Raw genomic sequence first — 26684 nt, forward strand, 5'->3', positions numbered from 1 at the left:
TTCGATCCAAGGTCACGGTCTAGGAAATTTTGGACCGAGTTCATTTGTATCATAAAAGCGTTGGCTCGGTTCCCTGTTGACTACTGACGTGTGCCGCCGGGACTAGTCGACGAAGATATTTCCATTACTTTGCAATATAATTATTATTATAAGTAGGAATTACGAAGTTTCCCTTTTCAATGAGATCTCAAATGATTCAGGAATGATCGAGGAATAATTATTATCAGTGATCAGAATCATATGGATAAACATTTTTAGGGTTCCGTACCTCAAAAGGAAAAACGGAACCCTTATAGTATCACTTTATTGTCTGTCTGTCTGTCTGTCCGTCCGTCTGTCCGTCCGTCATGTCTGTCAAGAAAACCTATAGGATACTTCCCGCTGACCTAGAATCATGAAATTTGGCAGGAAGGTAGGTCTTATAGTACAATTAAAGGAATAAATCTGAAAACCGTGAATTTGTTACATTATTAAAAAAAATTAAAATGTGTTTCAATTTTCAAAGCAAGATATTACCATACCAAGTGGGGTATCATATGAAAGGGCTTTACCTGTATATTCTAAAACAGATTTTCATTTATTTTTATGCATAGTAGTTTTCGATTTATCGGGCAAAATGTAACAAAAGTTACCCGAGTACGGAACCCTCGGTGCGCGAGTCTGACTCGTACTTGGCCGGCTTTTTTCAGAACCTTGGGATTTTAGAATGACCTACAAATCTACTAAAATATAAATACTTACATCGTTCGAACAACTATTTGCCAAAGATATAAAAACTATGTTAATTTATTTACTCTTCAATGCCATGAGAGATAGTTCAAACCTTGATAAATAGCACTCTTCACTATTCCATCCCACGTGTAGTATCGCACAGGAATTTGTCTTAAGTATAAATGCTATGTATTTTTAGAAACAGTGAGTCGGAACATGCTTATAGAAATGGAACTTTAGTCTGTAGGTCGAGTGAACGTTATACATTAGTCACAGAGATATGAATGAGTTGTACAATCTTAATTTATAAAGACTTGTACTGACTGAATGATCTGTTAAACCACAGCCTAAACTGCTATAGTTGAGCCATTATGAACTAGCCGAGTTATAAATCACTAGCTGATGCCCGCGACTTGGTTCCCGTGGATATAGGTTTTTAAAAAACTAAAGTAGCCTGTGTTAATCCAGGGTGTAATCTATTTCTATTTCAGCCAAATCTGCCTGTAGTTTTGCGTGAAAGAGTAACAAACATCCATACATGTAAACTTTCGCATTTAAAATATTAAGATTTATACTATAGTAGGATTACGAACATAGGGTTGTAAGAATACCACAGAGGTCGTTATCGATTCACTTTTATGTGTGGAACGTTCAACTTTGGCCACAACATTGACGAAAACCATAATTGGCAGGAAAAAAAATAAACCTTTTGTCGGTGTTGGAGCGTCGCCAGTACCACCACGAGTAGGAGCGCGGCTTGGCCTCGTCCGCGCGGCTGCTCGCTGACTCCTCGCCCTTCTCGCCTTTCTCTAGCTCCTCCAACACTCGCTGCCAAATATAAACATTTCTCATTCCTTTATCTTTTTATCAAGAAAATTATGTGGCATAAAATACTGTCACTGTCCACTGAAGCGGGGTGGGAACGGGTTTAGATAAGACGACGCGGCGACATGGTCATAACGTCATCATCGTCGTCATCAAAGTGTGTCTGTTGTCTGTCTGTCTGCTAGCTATTCATAGCCCATCTGTTTAACCGATTTCGACGAGGTACAAGGATAGCTTGCATAGGGATGGATATACTTTGTATCCTGATTTTGACGAAATTTGGTACGGGGATAGCTTGCATAGGGATGGACATACTTTTTATCCTGAGTTTGATCATTTAAAAAACCTAAATCCCTAAACCTAAAATATTCGATTTGACCATAATTTGACTCGTCTGTACATGTCTCCGCTCCGCTTTGCATGTTTGGACAGGCACTCTAAATGCAGGCGCCAGCTTCTTGTACCATAAGTATTAAGTATTGAGTAATGTTTACTCACGTTAGGCAGCGGTCGGCGGTAAGCCAGCAAGCTCAGCAGCAGCGGGCCGGCGCTGCGCCACGGCATGCGGCGCGTGCCCAGCCGCACTTCAAGCTGCCCCGTGCTGGCGAGCGCGGCGCCTTGCATGCAGAACTCCTCGTAGCTGAGCGCGCGCGACACCGCGCCCTCTCGTGCCATCACTGACACCTGGCCCCTGACAGACAACGCGATTTCTTTTTTGTTTATTGACAGAAGCGTAGTGGTAATTTGATATGACAATCACTAAAAGTAGCGCCACCCTGTTCACAATATTTCGTCTTCATATATATGTTATACTTGCGTCGTTGAAGGGAGTTTTTCAGACGTTCGGAGGGACAAGGAGAGTGTGCACAAGAGCTCTTTGACCTGGTTCCCTCTTCACCTGTCTACCATCTTACTGCAAGGCATCGTCAAGGTTTGCATCCATACGTAGTTGAAATTCCTCGGACACGTACGAAGTGATTTGCTTCCTCGTTTCTAATCCGAACCGCTAGGATATGAAACGCTACCAGCATCCACTTTTAATATACGTTCCAGTCAAAAGTGAATAGGCAACTTCTAGACAAGACAAAAAAAAAAGGACGGCAGACTTATCGTGCTCCCCAAAGGTAATGAGAAGCCACTGACCGACTGGAAGGTGTCTCGTCCTTAGGAAGTACGTAGGTACAGGCAATATTTCTAGTCATCTCTGGCGCTTTCACCAACGACGTGAACTCACTTGGCAAGCAGTTTCTCGTCGTCGTCCGAGTCGAGGGTGGGCGCGTCGAGCGAGGCGGGCGAGTTGGGCGATTGCGGCAGCGACGGCCCGTTGCCCGACTCGTACTCTTCCTCCGTAGGCCCGGCTTGTATGCCAGCGTTACCACCAACTGCATATCACACTAATATTATAAAGGTGAAAGTTTGAGTGTATGTGTACCTATGTTTCTTACACTTTCACGCAAAACCTACCAGACGGATTTGGCTGAAATTCGGAATGGAGATAGATTATACTGGAATAACACATAGGCTACTTTTTAATCAATGAGTTCTAACGGGATTTAAAAAAACTATAGCGAAGTCGCGGGCATCAGCTAGTATTAAAATAAATTTTATAGCTATAACAAACCAGTTCTTACAATTTAAGGGCACCTTTAGTTTATCGAGTCAAACATTGAGTGTTTTTGTATTTTGCCCCTAGAGCCAAAGTAAGTAAGTAAAGAGCCACAGCTTGATATGAGAGTTTTTCTTAATACTGATATGGTTCAAAGAAAATTAAGGGCATCTTCGTTTTTTGAGCAAAAAAGTTGTTGTGTTTAGAGTCCGAACTTTTGTTCTGCAGCTAAAGTCGTTCAACTTTCATTTAATACATAAGCTTTTCTTGATAAGCGTTTGAGTACTCAGGGATACGCTCAAAAATCCTAACCCTGAACAGATGTGAAAGTTTTGATGTTTGCTACTCTTTCACAATCACTTCACAATTGCTGAACCGATTTAGCTGTGTAATGGAGATAGCTTATACCTTGAATTAACACATAGACTACATTTTTATCCCGAAAAATGAGTTTCCACGGGATCTAAAGCCTAAATCCTCGCAGAGGAAGTCGGGTACATCATCTAGTAGGTACAAAAACTGCCTTGAGACAGTTGACATACCTTTTAAAAGTTAGTAGAGATAAGCTGCGTTGTTATATTTTTGAAAAGTAGTTTGGTGTCATATCGAGCATTGACAGTAACTAATAGCGCTTATCGTAATTATTATGTAGGTAAATGCTGATTTGATTATAATAATGAATTAGAATATATTTTCTTTGTTCTATGACACAATTATTGTTCACTGAACACAATAGACTTTGTTATGTCTGCAGAATATTAATAATAATTAATTAATTAATAACATCTGTTAGGTATTGTATGGTCTAGTTTATGCCATCGGCTTTGCTCGCGTGAACTTCTGTTGAAGTTGTCTCGGTTTTTGCGGTTAAGACCTGCGCCTGATTATGTATCAAAACAATAAGGCGCAATAAATACCCTGGTAAAGCCGAAGCGCAGCGTTCTTGATATCAACCCAAACTAAACTTTATTTACTTTGGCAAAAAAAGAAGCTCAGACATCCGGAGATATGCGTACCTGTCCGATAACGATCCGCGTGGTGCTTGGGAAAGTATAAATCGGGATCGACTTGACCGCGATCCAGGTCGTCGAGGTAGACCCCTCCGGGCGCAGTGTCCGCAGCCTCGCGCGTTGACATGAACCTGAACAAGGGTTGACAGGGGTTTTTATTTCAAAAATAGGTTCCGGATTAAACTGGTACAAAGAATTGTTCATGAGATTAGAGCCGAAACCTACTGCGACGCAATGCAAAGCGAATTTGCAACGCGTAAAACTGCGCTGGGCGATTTCACGCCACTCTCGCAGTTCGAACGATATCTTGCGACGCGGACGCTAATGACGTAATATTATAGGTTCTTACAGTGAGTAAGCGCTGTGGGCTTATTAGTGGGAGGTCCCAGGTTCGATTCCCGGTAGGGGTTTGGAATTTTACAACTTCTAAATTTCTGGTCTAGTCTGGTGGGAGGCTTCAGCCGTGGCTAGTTACCGGCAAAGCCGTACCGTCAAGCGATTTAGCGTTCCGGGGCGATGCCGTGTAGAAACTAAAGGAGTATGGGTTTAATGAAAAGAACTGCTATATACACCTTCTAGATTAGTCCACTTCCATCTTAGACTTCATCATCACTTACCCCTAGGTGATATTGCAGTCAAGGATTAACATGTAATGTCTGAATAAAAAAAGACAAAGGTTTTTTACGAATTAATACTTTTGAACAGTATACAATGTTAACTAACCTGAACATGCCACTCAACACTCCACGGCGTTCCGTCCGTTCTTCATCAGAACTTAAGGGCTCAGTTGGGGACGCGGGCTCCGCTGGGGACGCGGGAGACCCTGGGGACTCCGGGCACGCGATCTGCGCTCCGCGTAATGGGGGCTCAGGTAATTCTCCCCACCGCCACGACTGGGACGATTTATCCCCATTCGCAGCTCTTTGTAATTCCATTTCTGTGTCTGACTGAACTGGTGTTCCATGACGAGATCCCTTGCTAAAGAAAATAAAATATGGTTGTAGGACAATGGGCAAAATACATATGAGGAACTTTGTCCTCAGAGTGGCCACTTTAGAAATACGATTTTGTATGTTCTTTATGATGAATCCAATCATACACAGTTTAAATAAAGTTAATACTTAGGAAAAAAGCGAGACTTCAAATTTAAAAGCAAGTTCAAAATATTTATTATTCCCTGCACCCCGCACCCTGTATTTTGTACACAATTCTGGTAGGTACTATTACGAACTATAATTTTTATCTTTCGAACTTCTTCAATAAATAAGATAGAGATCAAATCATTATAATATTACTTATCGATGTAAACTAATTTCAGAAGTCTCCATAATGAAGAACATTTTGCCCATTGTCCTTTCTAGATCAAAATTCTTTTGTACACGCAAAATAACATAAAATGGTAATTACAACCTGTTTAACTATTTGTAACGAAAGAAAGAGTTTTTTTTAATAACTTCCATAACCAGTTACAGATAAACAAACAATTAAATAGCTTTTATACTATTTATTTATTAGCTAAATTTTGAATACTATTTAGATTATAGATTATATTTACTATTACCAGGCACTACTTAGTAATAAATTATATTCACATCAATAAAGCTTTATTTATACCTACAGTTTGTATTAAAATGTGAATTTTATAGCATCTTCTTGTAAATAATTAAACTTATTTGTTCAGGTTTGTGTTAATTTTAAGTCAATATCCGCACAGACCTCGATTCCAGTTAACCATTTATTAAGTGTTGTTATTATAAAAATTATATCTAGAAAACTTTAGAATACAATAGAAATTTCGAAGTGAAGAAAAATGGCGCCTACACTACGAAATATGATACATACTCTTTCATCTACAATAACATTTATAACGCGTAATGTAAGCAATAAATTGTTGAATCATCATAAAAACATTAATAAAGAATAATTGCGCAATCAACAATAGAGGACTTGCATACGTTATACATGACTGTACATGGGAACGGATAAGAATTACAGTAGATATTATTTACTTTATTGAACCTCTCTTACTAAGTATATAATCGCTGCTTGGCTACAATTTTTATTTTTTATGATTTTTTTTAAAATATTCTATTAAAGAGAAAATAGAACCTACAAAGCGAATATTTTTTTGCTTGTTCTATTTATATCAGCTTTAGTATAAACATGTGCACAGAACATACGTCATATTATTCATGTCGCTCGGCAAATAATGAGTATTTTTCCGTCATTTCTTATCTTAATTCAACGAAGCGAATGAATTAACTAACGAATTTCTACTAATTATGTTTGTGAAATATTTAACAAGATTGTCTTGGCAAAAATGTTCTTTGTTTAAATACATACTATATACGTTAAATACATTTTGTAAAGTGAAAACATTTGGGTTCCATTCATAGACAGCTATCTCGTCTACTCTTGTGCGTTTTGTATCTTCTATCACAGACATGAACGAGAACGAATTTTAGACGCCATGTATTAATATGACGTAACGTAAAATCTATGTTAAGTATAGTAATATCATTGCACCCAATATACTAAATACGATTAATAAAATAATATAATACATGTCATAATATACATAGTAAAAAATTATAGTTATTTATAATTCAAAGCTTAGCCTCTACTTATGCAGTTATTAAAAATAATAATAAAGCTATATCCTATGTTATGGAATTAAAGAGATCGTTTATTAGGAAATCTAATTATTATTAATTGCCGCAAGGAGCAAGGAATTCTTGCATAAACTTAGTCCCCTTCCAATATTGCGTTTACAAATTAATAGGTAGTAATCAAGATGGAGTTCTAACAGCGGATACGAGGCGTGAAAGCAAACAGCTCTATTTGCCTACTACAAGTTACTTTTACGTAAGAGATGTAATGAACTAACTACAGATCAAGTAAGAAAAAAGCGTGGCGTGGCGTTGTGCGATAGTATCATAGTATGTATGTTTACGAGTGTCTCGAGGCGGAGTGCACCTCGAACGCGGTGTCCGATAGAGCCAGTGGGATGCGATTGTCACCCTTCAGGTTCAAGTTGGACATCTCTTCGCTGTAACCAGGCAACGCCGTCAGATCCTTACAAAATTAATTACAAACTACACATTCGCCTAAAATCATTAGTTCCCCGAGGAAAACTGGGAGTTTAACGTGGTCTACGTACCCTAAGCATATACGTAAAACGTGTCTAAACTTTTTAGGAAAAAATGTAACAGAGGGACGCTTTCTAAAAGGTAAACAATCACTAATAATTTGGATAGATAAAACATGTCAAACTCACCTAAGACCGCCTGTGACAACTTCAGTGTCGCTGAAGAAGTTGATATCGGTGGTGTTAGGAATGGAGGTCGGCTGTGAAGAGCGCTGCTCGGAACTGGGGAGATCAGATTGACTAGAAATCGAACTGGTCGATGATTTTCTTTGGTGCTTCTTCTTCGAGCTCACTTTTCTCGTCTTCTTCTTCTTCTTTCCGTTACCGTTGTTTGGTTTGAGATCTTCTTGGCTGGGAGCGTCGATGGGTCGGAAATCGTTATGCTCGCTTATCTTCTGCACCGTTTGGTTGGCCTCGCTCTCAGCCGCGCCGAGCTGCGTGGCCGCGAATGTCTTTGGTTTCGAGTCTGTCCAATCAGACGAGCCTTCGTTCAGGCCGTCCATTTCGAACAGAGCCTCATTGTCATGATCGTCAACTGTCTTTTTGTCATCCTTTTTATTTTTGCCTAATTTACTCAAGTCTGGTTTCTGCATAGACTTTCCATCAGCAGTGTATCTGTAAACAAAATAGAAAAACATTAATCTATACTAATATTATAAATGTGTCGGTATGTTTGTCTGCTAGCGTGTCAGAGCTTATGTGTTTAACCGATTTTTGACAAAATTTGTTACAGGGATAGCTTGTATCCCAGCAATGGACATATGCCCGTAAAATCAAAGAGATTCTTGAAAAACCAAAATCCACATGACTGAAGTCGCGAATATTATCTATTTGGTACCTACAGAGATAGGTTACATCCACATTGCTGACAGAGGATACTTTTTGTCCCAGAAAATCATAGTGCCCACGGGATTTTTAAAAACCTAAACCCATACGGACGAAGTCGCGAGCATCATCTAGTGTCTAACCAATAATAATAACGATTAGAGAGTTCATCAAGGTTTCCTGATAGCGATAAAATAATGTGCGCTGTATAGCCAATACCTGTTTACAGTTCTATTTAGATGCATTACATAGGTACTTATATATGCATAGGTATACTTATATACCTACACTGCAATAGGTCGGTAGTCGGTACTACGGTCTACTCGTACGTGTATAATTTAGTTGAATGGTATAGCGTGTGATTCGCTTTCTAATTACCTACTTTTTAAATCGGTTCTGGAAATAATAACGTCATTGACATTGACAACCTAAGGAAACTTGTTGGCTATTGAGTATAGGTACTTCAACACACTTCAACATTGAAATCAACAATGTTGAACTTGGTTTCTATAACGAACGAATCCCACCCAGCTTCTGATAAATAGTTACCTACCTATTCTGGTTGTTTATGCATAGATACAGCATATAGTTTTGATAGCCTAGTGGTTAGGACGTAGTGGTTAGGACTCTTAATCGGAGGTCGGGGGTTCGATCCCCGGCAAACACATGTAACTTTTCGGAGTTATGTGCGTATTAAGTATAAAATATCACTTGCTTTATCGGTGAAGGAAAACATCGTGAGGAAACCTGCATACCTGAGAGTAGTTCACCATAATGTTCTCAAAGGTGTGTGAAGTCTGCCAATCCGCACTTGGCCAGCGTTGCAGACTATGGCTAAACCTCTTCTCACTCTGAGAGGAGATCCGTGCTCTGTAGTGAGCCGGCGATGGGTTGATCACGATGATGATGCATAGATAGGTTCGCAATATTCGGTCAGTGCGGATACTTTAGTTTAATCTTTGAATGCAGCTTAGTTACGTCTGAAAACTACATGGGTTTCCTCGATATTCAATCGTCATATTAATCAACGGAGGTAGCTGACATATTATTAACCAAATATTTATATCCTTACTTTTTAAGTTAACGTACTTAATGGTACTTTGGTAACGCTCCAAAAAAATACCGGTTATATAGGTACTCGGGCTGAGATAAGTACGCTCTAGGTATAGATCTCAGCATCGGTCTCTGGCCGCGGGTTCAGGCTTCATGAAGCGTATCACAGGTGTGCTCAGCTCATTCATTACGCATTAGTCGTTACCTTCTCTTAGTATAGTCCGAAGCTTGTCCGTGATCAGGTTCCACAGCAGAGAGCGAGTTCCGTCGGCGGGGTTCGTACAAGTCATCGAAGCGCGTGGCAGGTATCGGCGAGGTGGCGAGGTGGGCCGCGCACTCCGCCTCGTCCTCCCCGACTTCCTCCACGAAGAACGCTTCGCCAGACTCTCCCAGTTTCATGTGAATGTTCAGCGGCTCTCCATTTAGCTCTAAGTCAACCTTTAGGATAAAAGTTTCACATGTTAATGATTAACATCTTTGTATTATTAAACTAGATGATACCCGCGACTTCGTCCGCGTGGATTTAGGTTTTTAAAAATCCCATGGGAATTCTTTAATTTTCCAGGATAAAAAGTTGTCTAGGTCAACTTCCGGGATGGAAGCTACTTACCTCTGTACCTTTCATATAAATCGGTTAAACGGATGGGCCTTTAAGAATCCCGTAGGAACTCTTTGATTTTCCGGGATAAAAAGTAACCTACGTAATTTTCCAGATATATATAGAACTATATCGATGCAAAAAATCACGTCAATCTGCTGTTCCGTTGCGACGTGATTAAAGGACAAATTAATAAACCAACAAAAAAAAAACACATGCGTTTATAATATGCGTAGTGGTCCTATGTCGCTTTATAGTGTATCCCTGTTTTTATACGAAACGAGCCTACGTGATAAACTATGATGTATTTCGCAAATCATGCTGATGAAACATAAGGGAAAATCAACCAACTGTTCTTAGTTTGTTAAGTATGACTGGCTGTCCACGGGGCACGGACAACCCGCGTATTAGTCATTTCTCATTGTAATTATTATCTAGCTTTTATCCGTATTTATTTACTATCTGACACGCGGCTCCGTACGGTTGGGTTAAAAAATCATACTAATATTATAAAGGCGAAAACATGTATGTGTGTGTGTGTGTGTATGTTTGTTACTCTTTCACGCAAAAAGTACTAGACGGATTTGGCTGAAATTTTAAATTGAGATAGATTATACTTTGGGTTAACATACAGGCTACTTTTTATCCCGGAAAATAAAAGAGTTCCTACGGGATTAATAAAAAAACCTATATCCACGAGAACGAAGTCGCTATAGTTCGTAGCGTCAGCGAGTGTGTCATATTAGTAAATTTCCGGAATTATAATGAAACACGTATTGAATACTAAGACATTAATTTTTTAGGTACCGAAATTGAACCTGTTACTAAGCTATTAGTCTAATCGTCATTGATTTGACGTTAACCATTGAGGAGTTCCGTCTCCATCTCCAAAATGATTTATCAGATCTTTATTAAAACATACACTCACACCTGGAAATACAAGTTACAACCTTTGTAAGAAAATCGGTAGAGATCTGACAGAGTTATGATATGACATCGACAAAAATTTTCATAACGAACCCTATTGTTCTTTTGGATCAAAACAATCCAATATGTTAACCCGGCGTATAAGCTATAAGTATGCTGAGTTGCAGTTCAATACGTTCAGTAGTTTAAGCGTGAAGCGCGCACACACCGAAGGGCAGACAAAAAATACTGTTTTGAGCTCTGTCGACTAAAATTTTGAAAATTATATAAATTAAGGTCGAGAAATGGCCCAGTATTATTAAAAATATATACTTATATACATATATTGATTATTATTTAATTATAAAAAAATACGACTTTGGTAGAAGCTACCAACTGTTGAAGAAAATAAGTCGGAATCTTTAACTGTCTTTTATAAAAATAACGAGTCCTCTCATGAACGTAAAATATTTGTGCCAAATTTTTCATACTTTCGTGTTGAGGGTGATAGCCTGCACTGGCAACTTTCCAATTTTTGCGGTGAATCAGTCGCACATTTCCTATAGGTATCTGAGCTTGTTTTGGCAATAGACTAAACAGAACCAGCTAGCTATCTTTAATTCTTAAATCTCAAAATTTCCATTCAGCTGTAACATATTATTTCCTACAAAGAAAGATCCTTCGAATTTATAGACCTGTTTATGATGACTATGCGGTGGATTCATTATAAATTATAATATGAAATACACATCAAATCATCTACGTTCTGCCGGAATAGTTTGTATTATAGATAGAACAATCTAGACAAACATACTGGACTATAAACTCTCCTGCAGAGAATAATTCGCTAGACTAATAATAACTAGGTATCATGGATGTACTGTACATTGCTAGTAGCCAATCACATTTCTACACATGTGTTTTAAGTAAACATTGCAGCGACGGTTTTACAAACGAGTAATCAATAAGTACCGTGCATATAGTTATACATCATTTCGTGACTACTTTACGAAATAATTCGTGAAATCGAATAACGACAGTTGTGTATCGTAGTTTTTCCTAAGCAATAAATGCTCGAGAATTGCGTGTACCTACCTATTCGATTTAATTACTATAAAATATAATATTTGTATTTTTAACCCCCGACAAGTGAAGGTTACAGTAACTAGAAAATAGCTGATAACTTTCAAACGGCTGAACCGATTATCTTGGATTATAGCTAAGAACACTCTCGATCAAGCCACCTTTCAAACAAAAAAAAAAACTAAATTAAAATCGGTTCATTCGTTTAGGCGCTCGCGCTACGATGCCACAGGCAGATACACAGATACACACGTCAAACTTATAACACCCCTCTTTTTGGGTCGGGGGTTAAAAATAAAAACCTATAAGTAACCTAAAAACTAATTTGCTCAAATGATAATATTATGACTGGGTGCCTTCGGCGAATGATTATACTTCGCACCTGCCATTCTTACATTTCGGAATATAATATTTGAATATGTAAATTAAAATAAGTAACTTAAAAGCTTTGAATAAAATTATAATAATAATATGTTAAATGTTAAATATCGTTACGTATAGTTAATTTATAATCAAACATTTGGGGGCTCGGCTTTTACTCGTAAAAAACAGATAGACATACGGAATTACCGCACACTATTTAACATCAGGGGGCACGGCAGTGCCCCCGCCAAGACGAGCCAAACGGCGGCCGGGGCGCTACGTACCTTTTTCTCGAAGTGTTTCGCCGTATTTTCGACCCGTCATAACTTCGGTCTGGATGACGCTAGAAAGCTGAAATTTTCAGTATAAGGTGTCCTCACGAAATTTACCAAATATACTAAGTATCAAATATCTAGCTTTTATGGTTACAGATTTATTGATACCTAAAATACGCCGTTTTCGTCCCTCACTGATGATCATCACAATTCATAGTCTGTAATTCTAGGGTACTTCCAGAAGTCCTAGAAGGCTGAAATTTGGTATGTAGACTAGAAATTGCATACAAACTACAGGAAAATTGAGAAATTGGAATTTCCCCCCCTCTACGCCTCTTATGAGAAAAGCAAATCTGTAAATTCTGTCGCTAGAATGCTGATATTTTCAGGATAAGATGTCCATGGCAGATTGATGAAACGCATTGAGTATCAATTGTCTAGCTTTTATAGTTTCAGATTTATTGACAGTCAAAACTTCTAGTCTGTAATTCTAGGGTACTTCCCGAAGCCCTAGAAGACTGAAATTTGGTATGTAGACTACAAATTGCATAAAAACTACAGGAAAATTGAGAAATTGGAATTTCCCCCCCTCTACGCCTCTTATGAGAAAAGCAAATCTGTAAATTCTGTCGCTAGAATGCTGATATTTTCAGGATAAGATGTCCTTGGCAGATTTATTAAACACATTGAGTATCGATTGTCTAGCTTTTATAGTTTTAGATTTATTGACAGTCAAAACTTCTAGTCTGTAATTCTAGGGTACTTCCCGAAGTCCTAGAATACTGAAATTTGGTATGTAGACTACAAATTGCATAAAAACTACAGGAAAATTGAGAAATTGGAATTTCCCCCCCTCTACGCCTCTTATGAGAAAAGCAAATTTGTAAATTCTGTCGCTAGAATGCTGATATTTTCAGGATAAGATGTCCTTGGCAGATTTATTAAACGCATTGAGTATCGATTGTCTAGCTTTTATAGTTTCAGATTTATTGACAGTCAAAACTTCTAGTCTGTAATTCTAGGGTACTTCCCAAAGTCCTAGAAGACTGAAATTTGGTATGTAGACTAGAAATTGTATACAAACTACAGGAAAATTTAGAAATTGGAATTTCCCCCCTCTACGCCTCTTATGAGAAAAGCTAATGTGTAAATTCTGTTGCTAGAATGCTGATATTTTCAGGATAAGCTGTCCTTGGCAGATTTATTAAACGCACTGAGTATCAATTGTCTAGCTTTTATAGTTTCAGATTAATTGACAGTCAAAACTTCTAGTCTGTAATTCTAGGGTACTTCCCGAAGTCCTAGAAGACTGAAATTTGGTATGTAGACTAGAAATTGCATACAAACTACAGGAAAATTAAGAAATTGGAAATTTCACCCCTCTACGCCTCTGTATGGGGGAAGCAAATCTGTAAATTCTATCGCTAGAATGCTGATATTTTCAGGATAAGATGTTCTTGGCAGATTCATTAAACGCACTGAGTATCAATTGTCTAGCTTTTATAGTTTCAGATTTATCGACATTCAAAACCTCTAGTCACAAATTCTAGGGTACTTTCTGAAGTCCTAGAAGACTGAAATTTGGCATTAAGTAGGAATTTCAAGAATTATGAACAACAGATAAATAAAAAAATCGGGTCCCCCTTCATCCTCTCGCATATGAGATGCATATCTGTAAAATCTGTTGCTCGAATTCTAAAGTTTTCAGTATAAGATGTCCGTGGCAGATTTATCAAACGTACCAAGTATTTGTGTTTCCTGAAGTCCTAAAAGACTGAAATTTGGTATATCTGCTTCAAAATTGAGTTGCAAGATTCCACCCGAACAAACATATTTACATACGAGTACATTGCAAGTTGAATAAAAGCTTTTAAAAAAAGAGGTAACGATAGAGAGTGGGCCATGAAAATGATGTACCTACAAAAAATAGATCCAAAAAATCTAGGGCACCTGCCAAAAAGAAATGAAATCCCACCAAAAACATTTCATGTAAAAATGAAGCCAAGACTCACAAGTTCATAATGTTTTCACTGTTAAAAAGTTATGAGATCTCTAATAGAGCCAAGCCCCTAGCTAAGCTTAGATTTGTGCTGGCCATGGGACCTATCCGAAGTCCAAAGTAATATAGCTCTTAAATGTTCTTGAGTGTATCACATTTATAACAATAAATAACAAATCACTCTACTTACAAGCTCTGATTCTACAAACCCTATATCTTGGTAAAAAAAGTACGGCTTGGCCGTTTACAGTTCGTGGATTTTTTATCTGAAATGACATTTAAGCCCGGAATAGCTTCTGCGACCATCACGAAGTACAATATAAATTAGTAATTGTCGAACAAACTATTCCTAGTGGCCTTAAAATATGTTATGTCATGTAATAGTTTTACGAACATTAAACGGCCAAGCCGTCCTTTTTTTACCAAGATGTAGGGTTTGTAGAATCAGAGCTTGTAAGTAGAGTGATTTGTTATTTATTGTTATAAATGTGATACACTCAAGAACATTTAAGAGCTATATTACTTTGGACTTCGGATAGGTCCCATGGCCAGCACAAATCTAAGCTCAGCTAGGGGCTTGGCTCTATTAGAGATCTCATAACTTTTTAACAGTGAAAACATTATGAACTTGTGAGTCTTGGCTACATTTTTACATGAAATGTTTTTGGTGGGATTTATTATTTTAATGATCTCAATCCTCGCCCGGAAATTATCGCCCTCATATGCCGGGAACTAAGGGTCTTCTTATTTGTGCTTTTCGTCATGTTGATTTACTAGGGAAATTAGTAGCAATGGTTTCCCGTTGCCCCATGCATTTCAGGAGTTATTAAGTTCCAAGGCCGATGGTGCCTCCTCCTGGATGAAATGGATATACCGCCATTGGTCGGTCGCCAGGGCCTCATCTGTTATCTAGCAGGGGCTACCACGAGCAGGTGAGATTGACAGTTGGGGCCGACTATATCGTGATGATGATGATGATTTTAATGATACGATTTAATGCTCAAGGACGATTTCCTAACTGAGTAAATAATGATAAGTATCTTTAATTACGAATAGATCGGTACTATTCACGATCATTATTAAACATAGCATTGTAGACAACGAAGTAAGCCTTTGGGATCAGGATAATCAATATCTACTGTTTGTATGCATTGATAATGCAACTGACCATAGATGCCACCTTGAGCGGTTTTCCTTAGGTAACTGTACATTTTCTTGTTTCTTATGTTTCCTGCTTTCGAGTGGTATTAAAGTCGTTTGCTTATCAGATGGTTGCATAATATATTATTATTGCCCGAATCTTAAAACTTTAAAGATCGGCGACCTTGAACCTTGTACGGTTTTCCTTAGGGAACCCTGTTATAATATAATTATTTATAATATATTCCATATAATTCCTACTCTCCTAGCGTATTCAAGGTAACCTTGAACTGATTTCATTAGGCAACCCAGTCGATTCATGTTGGTTCGTGGAATTTGATTCATAAAAAACATATTTATAAAAATGCCTTTCATCTGGTTATCTGATGGGAAAAGCCTTGAGCCCGTCCTTTAAATATTTAAATAATTCCTACTTCGACAGCCCTTTGTTGCTTGACGCCAGTCAGCGTGTCTTCCTATTAATCTCATAGTAGCTATAGCACAGCCTTGAATACATATTTAGCTTGGTAGCTATTTAGTTGTGTGTTTCAAATACTTCCTATGTCTCAGAATACATAATATCTATCCTACCAAAGTATAAAGTAATATAAATATAAATAAAATAAATATTATATTAAATATAAATATAAAAATAGTTTATTCATTTATCTAAAGCTGTGATAGCCTAGTGGTTAGGACGTCCGCCTCCAAATCGGAGGTCGGGGGTTCGTTTCCGGGCACCTCTAACTTTTCGGGAGCTGGGTATGTGCATTTTAAATAATAAAATATCACTTGCTGATAACATCGTGAGAAAATGTGCATGTCTGAGAGTTTCCATTTATGTTCTCAAAGGTTTGTGAAGTCTACCAACCCGCACTTGGCCGGCGTGGTAGATTATGGCACGTACCCTTCTCACTTTGAGAGCAGACCCGTGCTCTGTGGTGAGCGGGTGATGGGTTGATCATGATGATGATGCATAGATTGTATAATTACACCTATAAAATGACCTGTATCAGCAAATAAATAAATTGAATTGAATTGAATGGATCCAACTACATAAAAATTGGGCTGAATTTGACGAAAAATAAATAAGTTGGCATGTAACTAATTAATGCTAATAGGTAGGTACTAGTAATAAAATTTACTTAATCATTTATCATGAGAATTATCAACTTCGTTTCATATTATAATGTCAATGGAAAAAAATCGTCATTGTTCCATAAAAAATTCCACAGCACACCTACGTAACGTGTAATTTCAGTTTTTATAGCTCAAAGATACTTACCTGTATGGATATTCTATGCTTATACTAATCATACTCATCTGATGAGTTTATCATTTCTAATCATCTAATCTCTGAAAGTGGCAATGGGCAGGTCATGTCTATCGCAGAGCCGACGGCCGATGCCGGCCGACAGGGCAGACGTGTTCTGGAGTGGACACCGCGTAAGTACCGGTAAGCGCAGCGTGGGACGACCTTCAACCCGCTGGACCGCGATGGCTTGAAGAAGATGGCGAGGAGCGGGTGGATAAGGAAGACGGAGGACCGTGTTTGTGGATCTGTCTGTTTATACGCTAGCTTTTCACGATCCATTCGTATACCTAACCGATTTTACCGCGGATGTCCACTTGGTCACAGAAGCTGATGGTAGTTTCCTAGTAGGCGTAGTAGGTGAAAATTTAAAGTAACTTAATGGGAAAGTTGACAAGCAGTAAAACATCCGCAATTCGAATCGATTAGTTACGGCGTGAAACATTTTTTGCGCGAAATCGATATAAAAATAAAATAGTCTTGTTCATATTTATCAACTTCTATTAAATTGCAAAAACCGAGCTGTTTTAGAATAAAAATTGTCGGTGAAATCGCTAGATATGGCACTTGCCCGTTATTCAATGAATGGAAAACTGAGAACAGTCTGGTAGGTACACACGATGTTCAACTAGATACCTATGAGATATAAAATACAGATATTATGCAGCCTACGGTTATAAAAACTTAGGTTAAAATCTATAGAGCGCACTTTGAATTTGCTTAGACTTAATTTTCAGTTAAAACGAGACAGATTTATGCCAGCGGTATAACGCTGTCTCGTTTTAACAGTGTCTTACTCGTAAGTCTAAGCAAAGTTAAAGTGTGCTCTATAAATCTCAGCCTTAGGGTAGGCACAGCTCTGAGCCATATAATATAGTATACATGTCACTATAATAATATGGTACGACAAACTTTTATGTGTGTTTTATGACTTATATAAAGTTTGACCACTTTTAAGTTTTATCGTGTCACAGGTTATTCTGGTTAATTATTGGTTTTTAAATAAGAACAGGTAGTTAGTTATAAGAATTACTATACATACATACCACTTTAAACCTAGAACGCAGTACGCCCAACTTTCCAAAGCGCACATGGAACGGCGAGCAAGTGAAGCTGCCATCGGGTTGTTCTACCACCACCACGTCGATGGCGCCCGTCAGAGTAGCACCATTGATCTCGTTGTAGAACTTCGCGATAAACTTGCCGATATAGTTCATGGAATACATGACTGCCGGTTTATAACACTTCTCAAAATCACAAATTAATCACAACGAACTATTTACTATCGGTAGATATACAATTTTATTTTATTTCTTTTTCAATATCACCTAATATCTCACTACCCCATCTTGATATCGATAATAACGAAGTCAGTCCGTATCTGTAACAAAAAAAAAAAAAAAACAAATTAATAAAAGAAAAATGTAACATTTACTGCTAATAATAATAGTTAATCAATATGACCATAGTACCAAATCGTATATTAATCACATACTATGTTCATAAAACATATTTTCCATAGTAATTATTTGCTCGTAAAATAGCTCTTGCCACTGTTAAAATTAAAAATATTACCTAATAGGTAGTACCGCACTAGTGTGATCACTAGTGCGGTAATATAATGGTCGCCACACGAAACCATACTTCAGTTGCTCACCATACCTAAATAAAAATTTGCTTGCGCAAATTCAAATTGGTACTGGTAGGTTAAATTTTAGGATTAAATTATCTATATATACCTATTTTATATATCTATTTTAGCGTTTTATCTCGTTGTTTATATGTATATGTATATGTATATTTATCGCTTGAAGACTTACGTATTTCATTACGTAAATCAATTAATCTTGAAGGTCATAATAGCTGCAACACGGATTATACATCATCATTTACTTATTCGATATTAAATTGATATTGTTATTTTGATATACCTACTATTTTCATTTTTGATTTAGTACAAAAATATATGTAAACAATTATTTAAGTAGGTACTCTACTTATTTACAATCATACCTAATGGTAAATAAGGCATACTCACAAAACCTATATCTTCAGTTTATAGGTTTTGGATAAACGATAAGAAAACCTCTCCACTAACTTAAGCAATCGAAATCCAAGCCTATCTCTGTGAGTGTTAGTAAATATCAACTGTACCATTCAATAAATAGGCCATTGCTCTACTAACAAAAGACAATTATTCATAAATAGTTTACTATTTTTTTAGAAAATATGCAAAATTTCAAAATGGTCTCCATGAATTTTTTTTTTAATAATAAGTGTTATTTCTTGTACGATGGTACGGGACCCTTCGTATGCGAATCCGATTCGCACTTGACCAGTTTTATTTGTTTTATTAGTACGTCAACCCGCTTTTGATAGCACAGTAACTGCTGTTGACATACGTAGCAGTTCCCGGAAATCGAGTCTTCATAAATTATGACGAGATATACTGAATTGCTATTGTGATGATGTGGTGTTGATTGAGGTGCCTACTACCTACTCGTAGGTTGTTACTTGTAGCTAATAAGCTAAGCTGATACCTACCTACCTAGTTCTATGCTTGTGGCCACTGAAATGGACATATTCGTATTATACAAGTACACTGGAAGACTATTTTTCAATAGGGTTAACAGGTAAAATAAAATCAGTCAATTGCGAGTCGGACTTGCACTCGAAGAGTTCCTCCGTATCCGTAGTACTCATTTTACCCTATTTAAAAAAAAAGTTAACAAAACTAAAATAACAGAAATAAATAAATGAGAGTCAAGAAAATAACTATTAAAATAAAATTATGAGTAGGTAAATTATACTACGACAAGTAATTTGATGATTGTAGTATTACGTGGAATTATTTATAAACTTACATTACAGAAAGCTACTAAACGAAAGAATATCTACATAATTCGTACATAAGTTGTTACAACTTGTCATGTAGGTAGGTACTTAATATGAATTAAAGTATTGCTGTTTGCCTTCTTAGGTTAAACTCTGGCATCACTCATCAGTCGCACCCAATTTAACATAGAAATTAGGTAGGTACGTATCAGATTTAAAATTGAAGTAAGTATATTAAATTATCTAAGATAATTCTAATACAGGTTTCTTATTTTCTGTCAATTTCTTTAAAGAAAATGTCTATAAATTACCTACTGCGAAGCATAGGTTCGAATAAGTAGTAAGTACAAATAATACAAGTTTCTATATACAAAAGAAGATATTGAGTTAGGTAGGTATGGCAGTAATAGAATCGTGTCAGTTTTTCCGTATTATACGATTGTGTAACATTGTCTTTGGAAAAATATTGAAGATACGCAGGCCACTCAGGTTGACTTTGCTCAGAGTTCTCTGAGACTTATGACAGAGTTAAACATGGTCTATCTCGTTTGAGTCCTTGTCTGAGCAAAGTTACCGTACGCTCTATACATTTCAACCTTATGTTGACGATGTTATAAGACAGGAAATTAATTATACCTTAAAAAAAATTTCAAATAAAATAAAACCGACTTCAAAAACACAATTTTTAGTGGCCCCACTGTACTAAAATATGCTATGCCTAGTTAAAAACCTAACTAACTATTACACTGATCGCGAGCAATTTACTCTTAACTAAAATTAAGGAGTTCTATTTTCTATCTCCGAAGATATTCATCAGATCTTCAGCAAAATATGGGACCACCTGCAAAGTATACCTACCCTTTCAAACAAAAAAAATAATTCAAATCGGTCCAGGCGTCTTTGAGTAATCGGGGAATATACATAAAAAAAGAAAAAAAGATTCCGACGAATTGAGAACCTCCTTCTTTTTTGAAGTCGGTTAAAAATATTGTCCACGTCCGTCGCGACACAATATCCGTGACATTGACGCTCGTATTGGCACGAATGCGCGTTCGCGGTGGCGGCCGTGTGAGGACTCTGCCCCCGACTTCTCGTTGAAGTTATACGTATAATCATGCACAATATAGACGATGTAAGTACTTGCACTGACTAATCCTTTAGAATAGTCTCCATAAGTCCATAATCCAATAAACGGTCGCCTTGTCAAGTTTATTTGCTCACGTAGCCACGAATCGGGATTTACAGCGACATATTTTCATTCGTAGGGTTATGGTTTTAAATTGCACTATGTTAATGGACTATTTGATCCGCTTCGGCTTCGCACAGGTGACATTTCCTATTCCTATTCTCAGGATTCTCCATAAAACAAAACTCCATTTTACAAAGTCTGTTAAAAAGTAACCTATGTTACTCCTTGGTTAATCCTCTACTTGTCTGTGAAAGTCCCGTCAAAATAGGTTTAGCCTTTCCGGAGATTAGCCCGTTCAAACAGACACGACACTTCAATTTTATTTATTAGTATAGTAATAGTATAGTATAGGTATACTGAGCATAGTTTATGAAATGTAACAACGGACCGAACTGATCAACCTTTTTCTTCACGAAAATACTCTAGGGGTAGGATAGATAAGACTGCATGGGGTCGGGATGCTCAGATTTCGATTCTACTCTAGTGTGACACTATTAATTGATAATGATAATATTGCCCAAAAGCATCTAAGTAGTAGCACCTAGTATTAGTCATATCCCTTAGGAATCTATATGTCGTATATATATCTACCTATGTCGCAGCGCTATGGCATAAACTGTTTAGACTTCACTCAACAATTCTTTGAAATACGTACTTACATAATAGTTATTTTTTTGATGTTATCGCAAAATAATAATCAAATATTAGGTATCAGGATGTTAGGATTGATAATAATAATGTATAAGGTCACATACCTATTATTGGTATTTTGATATGATGACAACAGCAGAATTAGAGATAAGATAGTCGTATAAATAAATTACGAAAATTAATAAGTTTGTCACTTTGGTAACTTGATCTTTATTTTTTTTAGTTAAATGAAACGAGCTCATTTAGTAACACCACATTGAATAGAAAATACCTAACTACAGTAAACTAGAATAGTCTACCTACATAACGTCATGTCCTTGATGCTTTTCAGTTTTCTAAAGTAAACCCATTTTATTGGAAGAGTGCCAATCTGCCAATGTTACAACTTGTAACAAACTGAAATTATATACGAGGTAATATGTAACATTATCATTAAATTCCTTTTATTACAACCACAGATAAATCGTGGTTAAGAAGCATCCTCTTTTATAAATATCTGGTATGGTGAGAACGTAATATTTGATACTAGCCGATGCCCGCGACTTCGCCCACGTGGATTTAGGTTTTTCGAAACCCCTTGGGATCTTTTCGATTTTCCGGGATAAAAAGTAGCCTATGTGCTAATCCAGGATATTATCTATCTCCATTCAAAATTTCAGCCAAATCCGTCCAGTAGTTTTCGCGTGAAGGAGTAACAAACATACACACATACATACAAACTTTCGCCTTTATAATATTATACTGTGAAGTGTGACTATAATTGATACCTGATTTATTTTTTAGTAATTACATTTATAATGGACAAAATTATGCCCACGACTATGACATGACTACTCTAGGATTTTACGGGATAAAAAGTAGGTTATGTCCGTCTCCGGGATGAAAGCTATTTCTGTAGAACATTTCGTCAAAATCGGTGAAAAACAGATGGACCGTGAGAAGATAACAAGCAGACACACACTTTCAGACTTTTAATATTAAGTATAGATATTAATAGCAATATAATTTATAATTAACTAGCTTATATTTTATGCCTGCAACTTCGTCCGCGCACAAACGAAACCCTATTTTACCACTTTAGGAGTTGATATTAAAAGAAATGTTTTTACGTCATAATATCTAGCTATTTGCCTGTCCAGCCTGATCCGTCCAGTAGTTTGAGCTGTGTCTTGATAGATCAGTCACACAGTCAGTCACCTTTTCCTTTTATATATTTAGATGATGATTGATGACACTTTTAGCCAATCAACAAGTGTTCGATATTCTCAACAAAGGGGACAACGAATCAGATTTAAACGAGTGCCAAAGGAGGTCAAGTTTCAATGAATTTCACAAATATCCACCTTATCAAAATTCAGTAAAATGACAGGAATATACTACGTAGGTACAACCAAGGAAATACATTATATTTTGATGCATTATTCTTCATTACGCTACGCACATAGTCCTACTCGTATTTCGTAGCAAAAGACCACATTCACCACCATGTGACTTAAGACTTGTTTACTGTTTTCCCATTCAATTAAAAGGCATATGTAAATAAATAATACCTACGCTGTGTTGTGTTGAATTAGAGTGAATAGGCAACTTCTAGGCAAGCGCGCTCCATCTTACACTTGCTAACAGGTCTGATTGCAGCCAAACGCTAGTCTATATAATTAAAAAAAAAAAAACGATCATTGATGACTAGTAGATATCAACACATTTTCAGTAGAGACTCGATTATCCAGACCTCAGACCGGATTCGCGATTATCCGCATTGCCAACCACCAATTGTTTACGCTAAATGAAAATTACCAAATATTTTGAACTAAATTGTAACTTAAACTGATTTAGGTTGCAATATTTTAATAATTAGAGAAAATAATGTAAGTATGTAAGTAGATATATAATATGTAATAATATGTATGTACGGAAATGTATCTTTATTCTTTTGATTTTTGTTGATAAGTTGGAATTGTATTTGTTGTTTTGAATAAAGACCTAACATGTGTTAATATGTATGTACAAAAATCGATTTTCTTCGTAAGTACATTTAATTATCCGGATTTTCGATTATCCGAATGCCTTACGATAACGACTAGTCCGGTTGATCGAGTCTCGACTAATAAAAATTTAGTTAAACCTAGGCGCCATTTCCACAGACGAGAGAATTGGGGCGATAGTCTCGCCGAGTGACAAAGATTCGCGGTTCTCTCGTCCGTCCGTGGAGATGTTGTCTTCGTTCCAATGTCTGAATGTTTACTGATGACAGAAAGAAAGAAAGTTTTAACTTTTCTTCCACTAATCATTTATTAAAATTATTATTTAGGCTGTTATAATTTATGTAGGCACAACATACCTGTAACATGAAAGAACGATAGGAATCCGTATTTTATATTTATTATTATATTATATATACTATATTATATTTATAATTATATCCATAATTTATGTACAAAGTAACTTCCAACTAAAATAAAAGCTAGGTGCTCAACAGGCTCATACAAGATAAAACAAGTGCATATAAAATTATAAATAACTAACTTGTCTCATTGCTCTTAGTTGAATTCAAAGCGGTAAAAAAAAATGTTTAATATTTGAGCAGAACTAAGATTTGTTGATAAAGCTTAAAAAATAATTAAAAACAAAATCTAAATGAAAAGTCAACAATAACACAGGAGCCAGTAATTAAGCATCAAGTTAATTAATCATCGGCAATCCAATTATATTACGATAAAGATAATATATAAGTAAGCAAATCATCTTAGTATCTATACTTAATTATTTAATTAAATTAAATAAACATAGTAAAAATAATAAAACTAACCTGAAATTGAAAATGTTTTGTGTAAAAAATTCACTCAACACTTGCCAAGGGATTCGTTGAGATGCGAATTAAACGCACGAACTCCGACACGACGAGACTAAATAAAATTAATCAAACGCGTGCGAAACTCCTCATGTAGATTTAAACACTGCTGATTTACACTTTGCAGTGGCGGTGGGTGCGCCAGCCCATTACCGAACCAATCACAATCACTCTGTGACGTTTACAACAGTACAATCAATTATACACACATACAAACTCAACACACACGTGTGACACAAGGAAACTGAGTTCGTCGAGCGCACGAGAAAACGTGGCGATGGCGCGTTGTGGCGTGATATCGTACCATTTATTGCGAAAGTATCTTCTGACGATACCATCGAAAGTTGAAATAAGGGCATGGAATTTCAACAGAATGGTTTATTGCTAGCCCTATTATACAACCATCACTACTATTCTTGAAACTGAATTTATAATCTCATGGAATAAAACATATAACATCATCATAAAAGTAGGTTATAAGTACCTACGTAGAACACAAAACAATATAATACAAGTGTAAATTAAAAATTTATAACACCCCCGACAAGTGAAGGTTACAGTAACTAGAAAAGAGCTGATAACTTTCAAACGGCTGAACCGATTTTCTTGGATTATAGCTAAGAACACTCTTGATCAAGCCACCTTTCAAACAAAAAAAAACTAAATTAAAATCGGTTCATTAGTTTAGGCGCTACGGTGCCACAGACAGATACACAGATACACAGACACACAGATACACAGATACACACGTCAAACTTATAACACCTCTCTTTTTGGGTCGGGGGTTAAAAAAAGAATCGATGTCATTAAAAGACATTGAGAACAAGGGCCCTGAAATATATAAAATACTTACTACAAAATAAAATTATATAGTTTCCAAGAAGAGCCCGGAATTTCTTTGTTATTTAATAAAAGCTGAAAGTTTCTCTGCGCATTGTCCCCAACACAGGGAGTAACGATCAGCGACTATGAAGTTTGGATCATGGTGGCTTTGGCAGATAACAGGTAACAAAGACGTATAAAATCTTTCTTCAATGTATAGAGTCTATTTTTTTATATTTTCTTCAGAATAGTACCTATTATAAATTACGTCGTGCATTGCCAGACACTTAGTATCGTGGCAACTAGCTGCCACACCCTTAAGTTTAATTAATAAATTGTTAAAGTTCAAAGAAACTTTCAGCATTTATAAAATAATGAAAGTCCTCCTCCCGGGTTCATTTTCATGTTAATGAAATTGAATATCAGAAACGCCAGACACAGCCAGGAAGAAAAAGACTAGCTACTTATAAGTGTAGCGGCACGCACAACAGACGGAACCGACCCACAGAGATGAAGAAGAAGTGTAGCGACAGGAAAAAAAGACATTGACAGAACGTACGAGTAAATAGATGGTCAAAATCAACACGCCTGTCTAAGATGCACAGACTGGCAAGAAAATATAATGAATTTGATAAGATTTTTGTTGGAGCAAGACCCCTGAGGATATACTCAAAAATCTGATGCTAAAAACACCGCAAAGGAGCCCGATTATGCAAAGATTTAGATGTAAACCTAAAGTTCAAACGTTCGCTCATAAATCTATAATAAATTATATTATTAATACTAAACCTGCTAGTTTAGTGTAATATCGTGTCAGAATATCTCAAGCCTTATTTGTCTAGGAATGGGTGTGTCATGACGTATTGTTTACGACCAGCCTCTGGCGCATAGTATGCCGATACCTGTTGCGTATTATTAAAATCGTATACACAAGGCCATTCCTAAATTGCGAGTATGATATGCTGACCTAATTTCAACCTTATGTCTTTTAACTAAATGTCGAAATATTAAAGAACAATGGTACAGTTTTCAGTGTTTACAACGAAATTCGTTATCGATTCTCTTATGTAATTTGTTATCGTTTTTACTAGTGCGTATATGGTGCATAATATTGTGAAACGCAAAAACATGTTTACATTCAATTCTAAATTCATCTGATAGATATGACAGATTATTTATTTAACTTATGCCCGACTCGGCTCTGCATGGGTGGGCTTACCTATTCCATATATGTATAATACGCGACAGGTTGAGATGGCAATCGGGGTATGAGGCGGTGGCACACTCGCAGAGCCCCCGCGCTAAGCCGCTAACCCGCTGCGGGTAAACGCGGGTGATGTGCGAGTGTGCGCGGTGTGCCACCGCCTCATACCCTGATTGCCATCTCAACCTGTCGCGCGCTATACTTAGACAAATCATGAATGTGTTATATTATGTACAAATTACAATACACATGAATGAAATGTTCTGATATTTACATAA

At 36.7% G+C, this 26684-nt stretch overlaps 1 protein-coding gene across 4 annotated transcripts in view; it reads right to left on the reverse strand.

The window, feature by feature from the left end:
* Nucleotides 1-26684, reverse strand: part of LOC123873998 (phosphatidate phosphatase LPIN2) — a 38049-nt gene that overhangs the window by 9469 nt on the left and 1896 nt on the right. The window contains exons 1-10 of one of the 4 annotated variants that reach the window (XR_006797820.1): nt 24339-24600; nt 17901-18235; nt 9384-9616; nt 7430-7915; nt 7106-7201; nt 4876-5130; nt 4159-4283; nt 2771-2918; nt 2035-2227; nt 1418-1539 (exon numbers count right to left, since the gene is read on the reverse strand). Coding sequence is in view for 3 of the 4 variants with exons in the window: in XM_045919140.1 (XP_045775096.1) it covers nt 1418-1539; nt 2035-2227; nt 2771-2918; nt 4159-4283; nt 4876-5130; nt 7106-7201; nt 7430-7915; nt 9384-9616; nt 17901-18080 (1838 nt within the window). In the remaining variant the exon portion in view is untranslated. Of the gene's footprint in view, nt 1-1417; nt 1540-2034; nt 2228-2770; nt 2919-4158; nt 4284-4875; nt 5131-7105; nt 7202-7429; nt 7916-9383; nt 9617-17900; nt 18236-24338; nt 24602-26684 lie in introns of those variants that run through there. The other 3 variants (XM_045919140.1, XM_045919148.1, XM_045919157.1) reach the window with 3 other exon arrangements.

This window comes from Maniola jurtina, chromosome 2 (assembly GCF_905333055.1).
Source record: "Maniola jurtina chromosome 2, ilManJurt1.1, whole genome shotgun sequence".
Classification (NCBI taxonomy): Eukaryota; Metazoa; Arthropoda; class Insecta; order Lepidoptera; family Nymphalidae; genus Maniola; species Maniola jurtina.